The following is an 11398-nucleotide window of genomic DNA, read 5'->3' as shown; positions in this document are numbered from 1 at the left end:
TTCATATACTAACCTAACCTAACCTAACCAAACCTAACCTAACCTAACCTAACCTAACCAATCTAAATAATATTTGTTTTTTTGGACAGCTCCGACCTAAATAATAATTGTTTATTCAAGCCTCGGCAACTCGGCGTCTTGACCGCCTTCGGCGACCAAATATTAATATACTAACCTAACCTAACCTAACCTAACCTAACCTAACCAATCTAAATAATATTTGTTTTTTTGGACAGCTCCGACCTAAATAATAATTGTTTATTCAAGTCTCGGCAATTCGGCGTCTTGGTCGCCTTCGGCGACCAAATATTCATATACTAACCTAACCTAACCTAACCTAACCTAACCTAACCTAACCTAACCAATCTAAATAATATTTGTTTTTTTGGACAGCTCCGACCTAAATAATAATTGTTTATTCAAGCCTCGGCAACTCGGCGTCTTGGTCGCCTTCGGCGACCAAATATTCATATACTAACGTAACCTAACCAATCTAAATAATATTTGTTTTTTTGGACAGCTCCGACCTAAATAATAATTGTTTATTCAAGCCTCGGCAACTCGGCGTCTTGGTCGCCTTCGGCAACCAAATATTCATATACTAACCTAACCTAACCTAACCAAACCTAACCTAACCTAACCTAACCTAACCAATCTAAATAATATTTGTTTTTTTGGACAGCTCCGACCTAAATAATAATTGTTTATTCAAGCCTCGGCAACTCGGCGTCTTGGTCGCCTTCGGCGACCAAATATTCATATACTAACCTAACCTAACCTAACCTAACCTAACCAATCTCAATAATATTTGTTTTTTGGACAGCTTCGACCTAAATAATAATTGTTTATTCAAGCCTCGGCAACTCGGCGTCTTGGTCGCCTTCGGAAACCAAATATTCATATACTAACCTAACCTAACCTAACCTAACCTAACCTAACCTAACCTAACCAATCTAAATAATATTTGTTTTTTTGGACAGCTCCGACCTAAATAATAATTGTTTATTCAAGCCTCGGCAACTCGGCGTCTTGTTCGCCTTCGGCGACCAAATATTCATATACTAACCTAACCTAACCTAACCAAACCTAACCTAACCTAACCTAACCAATCTAAATAATATTTGTTTTTTTTGGACACCTCCGACCTAAATAATAATTGTTTATTCAAGCCTCGGCAACTCGGCGTCTTGGTCGCCTTCGGCGACCAAATATTCATATACTAACCTAACCTAACCTCTCCAGCCTCACCCTTTATCGACTGTAAATATCCGCACATTTGACGGGTCTGTCCACCCGAGCCACGTCCGCCAGCACCTCCCGAAGGCACTCCCAAGGCGGTCGGCCTTTTCCCCCCTCAAAAAGGAATGTTGAATTACTTAACCACTTGTAATTGCCATCCTCGGCCTAGAGCGTATTTCTACGTTCTAAACCTACACAGGAATCTCTATAGTTGGGTGCCCACTGCACACTATAGAAACTCAACCGTGCCCACTATGTACGGTTTAAACACTCGCCCGGCACCGTACAGCCCTACCAAAGGCCGAGAATAAATATAAATTTACACTCGGACCGGGAATCGAACCCGGAACCTCACACCCACCACGGTCACATACAAAGCCGTTTGGCTATGAGGCCCTTAAAATAGGTTAAGGTCGGAGCTGTCCAAAAAAACAAATATTATTTAGATTGGTTAGGTTAGGTCAGGTTAGGTTAGGTTAGGTTAGGTTAGTATATGAATATTTACTAACCTAACCTAACCTAACCTAACCAATCTAAATAATATTTGTTTTTTTGGACAGCTCCGACCTAAATAATAATTGTTTATTCAAGTCTCGGCAACTCGGCGTCTTGGTCGCCTTCGGCGACCAAATATTCATATACTAACCTAACCTAACCTAACCTAACCTAACCAATCTAAATAATATTTGTTTTTTTGGACAGCTCCGACCTAAATAATAATTGTTTATTCAAGTCTCGGCAACTCGGCGTCTTGGTCGCCTTCGGCGACCAAATATTCATATACTAACCTAACCTAACCTAACCTAACCTAACCTAACCTAACCAATCTAAATAATATTTGTTTTTTTGGACAGCTCCAACCTAAATAATAATTGTTTATTCAAGCCTCGGCAACTCGGCGTCTTGGTCGCCTTCGGCGACCAAATATTCATATACTAACCTAACCTAACCTAACCTAACCTAACCAATCTAAATAATATTTGTTTTTTTGGACAGCTCCGACCTAAATAATAATTCTTTATTCAAGCCTCGGCAACTCGGCGTCTTGGTCGCCTTCGGCGACCAAATATTCATATACTAACCTAACCTAACCTAACCAAACCTAACCTAACCTAACCTAACCAATCTCAATAATATTTGTTTTTTTGGACAGCTTCGACCTAAATAATAATTGTTTATTCAAGCCTCGGCAACTCGGCGTCTTGGTCGCCTTCGGCAACCAAATATTCATATACTAACCTAACCTAACCTAACCAAACCTAACCTAACCTAACCTAACCTAACCAATCTAAATAATATTTGTTTTTTTGGACAGCTCCGACCTAAATAATAATTGTTTATTCAAGCCTCGGCAACTCGGCGTCTTGGTCGCCTTCGGCGACCAAATATTAATATACTAACCTAACCTAACCTTCCTAACCTAACCAATCTAAATAATATTTGTTTTTTTGGACAGCTCCGACCTAAATAATAATTGTTTATTCAAGCCTCGGCAACTCGGCGTCTTGGTCGCCTTCGGCGACCAAATATTAATATACTAACCTAACCTAACCTAACCAATCTAAATAATATTTGTTTTTTTGGACAGCTCCGACCTAAATAATAATTGTTTATTCAAGCCTCGGCAACTCGGCGTCTTGGTCGCCTTCGGCGACCAAATATTCATATACTAACCTAACCTAACCTAACCTAACCTAACCAATCTAAATAATATTTGTTTTTTTGGACAGCTCCGACCTAAATAATAATTCTTTATTCAAGCCTCGGCAACTCGGCGTCTTGGTCGCCTTCGGCGACCAAATATTCATATACTAACCTAACCTAACCTAACCAAACCTAACCTAACCTAACCTAACCAATCTCAATAATATTTGTTTTTTTGGACAGCTTCGACCTAAATAATAATTGTTTATTCAAGCCTCGGCAACTCGGCGTCTTGGTCGCCTTCGGCAACCAAATATTCATATACTAACCTAACCTAACCTAACCAAACCTAACCTAACCTAACCTAACCTAACCAATCTAAATAATATTTGTTTTTTTGGACAGCTCCGACCTAAATAATAATTGTTTATTCAAGCCTCGGCAACTCGGCGTCTTGGTCGCCTTCGGCGACCAAATATTAATATACTAACCTAACCTAACCTAACCTAACCTAACCAATCTAAATAATATTTGTTTTTTTGGACAGCTCCGACCTAAATAATAATTGTTTATTCAAGTCTCGGCAACTCGGCGTCTTGGTCGCCTTCGGCGACCAAATATTCATATACTAACCTAACCTAACCTAACCTAACCTAACCTAACCTAACCAATCTAAATAATATTTGTTTTTTTGGACAGCTCCGACCTAAATAATAATTGTTTATTCAAGCCTCGGCAACTCGGCGTCTTGGTCGCCTTCGGCGACCAAATATTAATATACTAACCTAACCTAACCTAACCTAACCTAACGAATCTAAATAATATTTGTTTTTTTGGACAGCTCCGACCTAAATAATAATTGTTTATTCAAGTCTCGGCAACTCGGCGTCTTGGTCGCCTTCGGCGACCAAATATTCATATACTAACCTAACCTAACCTAACCTAACCTAACCTAACCTAACCTAACCAATCTAAATAATATTTGTTTTTTTGGCCAGCTCCGACCTAAATAATAATTGTTTATTCAAGCCTCGGCAACTCGGCGTCTTGGTCGCCTTTGGCGACCAAATATTCATATACTAACCTAACCTAACCTCTCCAGCCTCACCCTTTATCGTATGTAAAGATCCGCACATTTGACGGGTCTGTCCACCCGAGCCACGTCCGCCAGCACCTCCCGAAGGCACTCCCAAGGCGGTCGGCCTTTTCCCCCCTCAAAAAGGAATGTTGAATTACTTAACCACTTGTAATTGCCATCCTCGGCCTAGAGCGTATTTCTACGTTCTAAACCTACACAGGAATCCCTATAGTTGGGTGCCCACTGCACACTATAGAAACTCAACCGTGCCCACTATGTACGGTTTAAACACTCGCCCGGCACCGTACAGCCCTACCAAAGGCCGAGAATAAATATAAATTTACAGTCGGACCGGGAATCGAACCCGGAACCTCACACCCACCACGGTCACATACAAAGCCGTTTGGCTATGAGGCCCTTAAAATAGGTTTAGGTCGGAGCTGTCCAAAAAAACAAATATTATTTAGATTGGTTAGGTTAGGTCAGGTTAGGTTAGGTTAGGTTAGGTTAGTATATGAATATTTACTAACCTAACCTAACCTAACCTAACCTAACCAATCTAAATAATATTTGTTTTTTTGGACAGCTCCGACCTAAATAATAATTGTTTATTCAAGTCTCGGCAACTCGGCGTCTTGGTCGCCTTCGGCGACCAAATATTCATATACTAACCTAACCTTACCTAACCTAACCTAACCAATCTAAATAATATTTGTTTTTTTGGACAGCTCCGACCTAAATAATAATTGTTTATTCAAGTCTCGGCAACTCGGCGTCTTGGTCGCCTTCGGCGACCAAATATTCATATACTAACCTAACCTAACCTAACCTAACCTAACCTAACCAATCTAAATAATATTTGTTTTTTTGGACAGCTCCGACCTAAATAATAATTGTTTATTCAAGCCTCGGCAACTCGGCGTCTTGGTCGCTTTCGGCGACCAAATATTCATATACTAACCAAACCTAACCAATCTAAATAATATTTGTTTTTTTGGACAGCTCCGACCTAAATAATAATTGTTTATTCAAGCCTCGGCAACTCGGCGTCTTGGTCGCCTTTGGCGACCAAATATTCATATACTAACCTAACCTAACCTTTTTTTTTTTTTTTTTTTATGAAGGAGGTTAAAATGCACAAATGCAGGCCCGCGGGCGTATGCAGTCGCTACCGCGGGGACTGTGGGGATGGCGTTCTCAGAGTCCCTCTGCTGATCAGAGGGGAGAAGCCGGACCCACTAAAAATTCCTCCTGAACCCTCCATACCGCCTGCGGTACCAGACTACACCCATTCTGAATGAATGCCGTCCGGCACCGCATTGAGCTCCCCGAGGGTCGCACTAGGAATTCAACCCAGAAAGCTCAGGTGGGTATGTCCGCATAAGGGCCTGGCGACGACGCAGTGGGACGCAGTTGGACCCACGCAACTATGCGTATATTGGGCCCACCCTGCGCCTACCCACCCTTCACCTTGCCGTCGCCAAGCACAACCCCTCCGGTCGATTCAACGCACCTCCCGCTGGCGATCGACAGCCGGAAAACCTGCAAACCGGCCCCACGAAACCGAAAAACCGGTAAACCGGAAACCCGGCCCCATGAAACCGGTAAAACCGGTAAACCGAAAAACCGGATAACCGGCCCCACGAAACCAGAAAACCGGTAAACCGGAAAACCGGTAAACCGGCCCCATGAAACCAGAAAACCGGTAAACCGAAAAACCGGTAAAACCGGAAAACCGGCCCCACGAAACCAGAAAACCGGTAAACCGAAAAACCGGTAAAACCGGAAAACCGGAAAACCGGTAAACCGGCCCCACGAAACCAGAAGAACCGGCAAACCGGAAGAACCGATCGCCATGCCTCATGGCTACCTAGTTTTGCTGCAACAACACTCGGCAGCGAGAGGTCCGTCCAAACGACCGACACCAGGTCGAGACAGTGTTGCCTCAACCAAGTGGCACATTCGGCCAGGGTGTGCAGTCACCACCCCTGAATCGCGGCACAGCGTCTCCAGATCCCCCCCAACAGGCTGGTGCAGCTATGATGGTTGTGCCACACCAACCTCCATGGGAGCGTTCCCCACAGTTGTCCCAGTCCTTTGGGCTCCCAGGCCCTTCGTCACCTTCGGAGGGTTGCAGGCCCTTCCCGCCATCTTATGGTCTGCTGGTTCCCAGCCGTTGAGCAGACCGCGCAATGCAGCTCTTTCGAGCTGCATTCATTGGCCTTGTGGCCAGCAACCCCACATCGTTAGCACACCTCCGCCAAGTCCATCGTTGAGTCACAAGTGGCTCGCACGTGACCCAACTTCTGGCACTTGTAGCACCTCAAAGGGCGGTCCTCAACCCGACAAAAAAGGAATGTCCAATTACTTAACCACTTGTAATTGCCACCCTCGGCCTAGAGCGTATTGCTACGTTCTAAGCCTACACAGGAATCTCAATATAGTTGGGTGCCCACTGCACACTATAGAAACTCAACTGTGCCCACTATGTACGGTTTAAACACTCGCCCGGCACCGTACAGCCCTACCAAAGGCCGAGAATAAATATAAATTTACACTCGGACCGGGAATCGAACCCGGAACCTCACACCCACCACGGTCACATACAAAGCCGTTTGGCTATGAGGCCCTTAACCTAACCTAACCTAACCTAACCTAACCTAACCTAACCTAACCAATCTAAATAATATTTGTTTTTTTGGACAGCTCCGACCTAAATAATAATTGTTTATTCAAGCCTCGGCAACGCATAACAAGACGCTCGCTATATGACGTTTCGTGAAATGTTACGTTTCGTTCCGTTTCAAATAAATATTACTTAAAATTCGTAATAATAAATAAATACTATAAACAACATAACATTATATAACATTAAAAATATTGTATTTTGATAAAATACGAATTGGTTTTACAACAATATTTCGCTACAATAAATATGTTATACAAAAAAATCACGTTCCTTTATACGCACTTTAAAATGCATTTTTAAAAAAAACTAAGCGTCTCCGCGGGGAAAGGGGGGTGTCATTTAAAAGGGTAAACCAACCCCAACATGATCCAATATTAATCATCCCCAAATTCTTGCGGCTAGTAAGTCTTGTAAGTCTTGTAGTTCTTGTAAGTCCGATAAAAGTTAAATGAACAGCGTACGCGTACACTTGTGTCGTACAAAGCGTACGTACAAACTACGGCATAATTTGCGACTGAGTGCAGTCACCTATAGTACTGTTATCGTTCTACTGGATCTGTTGTAGTTCTATCTGATCTGTTTCCGCCGCCTCGCACTCTGCAATGATGCCGTTCTTTTCCGAGGGATCCTAAAAAGTCATTAGTTCAGTATTTTTTGATTAAAACACATTTATCGGAATAAGAAATGCAGCATCACGCTTGACGTGGAGTATATGGCAGAAAGGATCAGCTTCGCATGTCCACAAAGCATAACAGACAGAGACCTATTTATAGGAGCGCTGCAACATTCGAACATTCTATAGCCCAGTATGTAATGTACATATAACTAAAAATAGCCTTGAAAATGACGAGTACCCACAAAAATCTCCTTATAAGTTTTAATTTCTTACTTCTGATTGATCCGCAATCGCCAAGATAAATAGTAACAATTAATACCTGAATATACCTGGATAAAAATATCGTTACTACACATATGCATATTTGAAATGTGCTGTGTCAGTATACAAAACCCCATCATCTTTTATGTACCTGTGTTTGACATGTGTAATAATAACCCCAAACCGGCCCGGTTGTTTAAAAGTGAAAAGGGAAAGAGTGTAATTGTAAGAGATAATATATAAAGTATCTTGTGGTTATGATTGAATATATTCACACACTACAGTTCTGTGTGTAATTTTGCCTCTTAATCGGGGTTTAGCTAACTGAAATACAACTAATGAAGATGTTGACATTTTTCACCTTACCAAAGACTAAAGAGGGTGATAACTTTACGCAACAACAAATTTTCGGGCCCTCTGGCATTGAGAGTGTCCACATGTGGCGGTGCGTATTACATAACATCAGATGAACCTGTTTGCCAGTGGCGTAACTATTGGGTGGCAGGGCTGGCAAAATGCCACGGGCTCCCGACCCAAGAGGGCCCCTGCCCAAGAGGTATTATGCTCTATGGATGAATGTGAAGTCTCCAATAATATTGGGCTAGCGCGGGGACTACAGTCCATTCTCTCTATGAGAGGAGGCCTATGGCCATTAGTGGGAGATATACAACGTGACGATTTTTACTGATAGGGTCCCATCAAAAGAATTTGCCACGGGCCCCAGATGGTATAGTTACGCCATAGCTGTTTGCCCCCTGTTGTATAAAAATGTAAATAAAATACCTTTACTTAAAATTACAGTTAGCTGGCTGCCCAGTTTACCATTAATTTAATGGATGTTGATGAGTTTACATCACAAAGCTTATATCTCGAAATAGCTTACATATTTAACTATTGACAGCTGTGAGTTTAATGTGTTGGCTACAGCTGAGGCAGTGTTTAGTTTTCAGGAATAGACTACGTATAGAATAATATACTTAATAAAATAAATAAAGTGCAATGCAATAATATTGTCGTCACTCTTACAGGTACTTTATTGCTTGTTATTACCGAATTTTATTGGTCGAAGTCGAGAGGTCGATTTTTCCAGACATATTTAGTAAATGTATTGTATCACTTTAACAAAAACATTTTATTATTTACTTATCATATCCATGATACGCGCTTAACGCCTATCCACTATTTAAATATCTGTACCCTGCTTAATTATCACAGGGATATGATCGATTATGATCCTTGGACCTTGAATATTCTATACCTTTTTTAATACGTAAAGTTTGATCATGATAACAAGAAGACGTTGTATAATGCACTATTAGAGGAAAATTGCGCACTTGCCTTATGTCACTTGGAGGATTTGATGGTTGACGAGACGGCTCATTGTGTGGTGACTGCCTCTACTTTTTCCTTTTAGAGTTTTTTTGTTTTTACAATCGAGTAGCCCGCAATATCGCAGCACTCAACTCACTAGGGGACTCTTTGTATTGAAGAAGTTGCATAGGTCCGCCAAGCATCCGCGTATAAACACTGACAATACATAATTATGTGGGAATAAAGAAAATAATAATAATAGCACATATTTAACACATCAAGGTTTCTAAAACGACTCGGAAAAAAGTCTTCATGGAGTTGCTGAAAATGTCCACCGAGTAATTTTTCATCACAGTTTTATTGTAAACCCTACACAATCTGTTAATACCTATCTGTCCGACAAGACAAAATAATAGGTAACAGTTTTAAATACCATCGCACTTTTTTGACGCTACTAATTATTTAGGAGTCTCGGAGGACCTTCATTGGAACACCTGCAAGTGAGTTTTGCTCCGGAAACGCGTCAAAAAAACGCGTTTTTTTTTTTTTTTTTTTTCACCTGGGGAAACCCGATTACGGGCCCCCGCGCCTGGGCAAGTGTGATTGGCGCGGGGAGTGTGGGGATCAAGGTCGTAAAATGCGATGGTCCCCATACCCACTAAAACCACCAGGGCCCAATACATAGCCATAGCACGTGAAGAGCAGTAAACAAAAGCAAAATAAGCAATATAGCAAAATAAAAAATCGGTCAGTCAGTGTTTAATTTATAGACATATTTGACAGCTTTAATTAGCTCCAAAAATGGGTCTTTTTTATGTTTTGTATTGTTTCGCCGCCACAAATATTCATAGACATGATCTGAAAAATTTTCAGAGTTATTATAATTATCCTTTTTAAAAAATCTTTTTACTGCCCTCCACTGTGACTCAATCCTTTGCGTATGGGTTCCATCTTCAGCCACAAACGGGTTTTCAGGGTCTGAATGATTCACTTTTTGATGTATGTACCCATGGTCTGCCAGACAATCGTATGCTTTCCAGAAGTCAGTATGAATGATAGTACCAACTTCAACATGTTTTTGAATGAGAGGAAGTAATATATCAGCTGATCGAATATTATTTGGGCACACTTCCAATCTTAGGTCTTCAGATTTGTCTTCGATCATACCAAGGACCCAATGGCCCTCAATATGTCGTCCTACAACAATTAAAGAATTAGTTAATAAGCTTAATGAGTTAAATAAATTTTGTAGATGTGATAATAATAGGGTTATTGGACAGTTCTGGTTTTTAAATTACACTCTAGGAGTAAAACAGACTAATAACACATATAGTAAATATTAATTAATAGTGCTATAAAATAATTACCTCGATTATATTTTCTTTTCCCAAATTTAGATTCATCAATCTGGACTATCTTCCCTGGGCCACCAATCTTTCCTACCGCTTGAGTTTTATCCATTTGATATATAACTATAGTTTCCCTACAATAACTATACCAATCACATATAGTAACTCGGCTTAAGGATTTAAGTCTATCATCTTTATATGGATCTTCACGCATGGTTGTAAGATAGCTCCAATTTTGCGAAAACGCATATAATAAATAGAAAACATGAACTAATTCTATTTTAATATTTTCGAAAAATGTTCCTTTATTTCTAGGAACTTTAGTTTTTGATCTGCAATTTCCTTTCGTGCAACACCATGAACCAAATGTTTTATTCGTCGATTTAGCAATTTTCATGGGTTTACGATGTGTACTACATTGCTTTTGAGAATGCACTAAACCATTTTCTTCAGCGAATGCCACACACTGCTCATTGGTACCTAATTTTTTATATAATCTAATCAGATTCCACAATGAGACCACTTCCTCACTATTCAAGTCACGATTCACAACGGACCCATCGTCCTCAAAATCATTTTCACGAGTAGAACTTGTAGACGCCATCACTATAAATCTGAAAATGATCGCGAGAAATCAGTGTTGATTATGTATGTAAAGCCAAGTTTCAAAAAATGCAAATAAAATAACGCACTTTCACGTGAAAATAAAAAAGAAACGGATTTATAAAGTAAACTTTGCACTGTAAAACTAATTACCGCTAGTCTAGCATAAACCACATTCAAAATGGCCGATTAAGTTTATAAAATTAATAGGGATGTGAAAAATAATCGATTTTTTTAAAAGTGAAAATCGATTTTTGTATTCGATTTTAATATTACAAATAATTGAAAATTCGGCGACCAAATATTCATATACTAACTCTAACCTAACCAATCTAAATAATATTTGTTTTTGTGGACAGCTCCGATCTAAATAGTAATTGTTTATTCAAGCCTCGGCTTCTCGGCGTCCTGGTCGCCTTCGGCGACCAAATATTCATATACTAACTCTAACCTAACCAATCTAAATAATATTTGTTTTTGTGGACAGCTCCGATCTAAATAGTAATTGTTTATTCAAGCCTCGGCTTCTCGGCGTCCTGGTCGCCTTCGGCGACCAAATATTCATATACTAACTCTAACCTAACCAATCTAAATAATATTTGTTTTTG

General features: G+C 40.4%; 1 protein-coding gene across 2 annotated transcripts; it reads right to left on the bottom strand.

Moving 5' to 3' along the window:
- Positions 1 to 9242: 9242 nt before the first annotated feature.
- On the bottom strand, positions 9243 to 11075 carry LOC125049157. 2 transcript variants are annotated; one of them, XM_047648289.1, is made up of 3 exons: positions 10880 to 11075; positions 10206 to 10801; positions 9243 to 10035 (listed from the first exon to the last, which is right to left on the bottom strand). In XM_047648289.1, exons 2-3 carry the CDS (start codon positions 10789 to 10791, stop codon positions 9587 to 9589), a joined length of 1035 nt encoding a protein of 344 aa, XP_047504245.1. In that variant the 5' UTR covers positions 10792 to 10801; positions 10880 to 11075; the 3' UTR covers positions 9243 to 9586. The 2 variants fall into 2 exon arrangements, with proteins under 2 accessions (XP_047504245.1, XP_047504246.1); XM_047648290.1 differs by having other exon boundaries at positions 10206 to 11075.
- Between the last annotated feature and the right edge of the window lie 323 nt (positions 11076 to 11398).

The sequence above is a fragment of the Pieris napi genome, chromosome 4 (genome assembly GCF_905475465.1).
Source record: "Pieris napi chromosome 4, ilPieNapi1.2, whole genome shotgun sequence".
Taxonomy (NCBI): domain Eukaryota; kingdom Metazoa; phylum Arthropoda; class Insecta; order Lepidoptera; family Pieridae; genus Pieris; species Pieris napi.
This window is presented reverse-complemented; position numbering and strand designations above follow the sequence as displayed.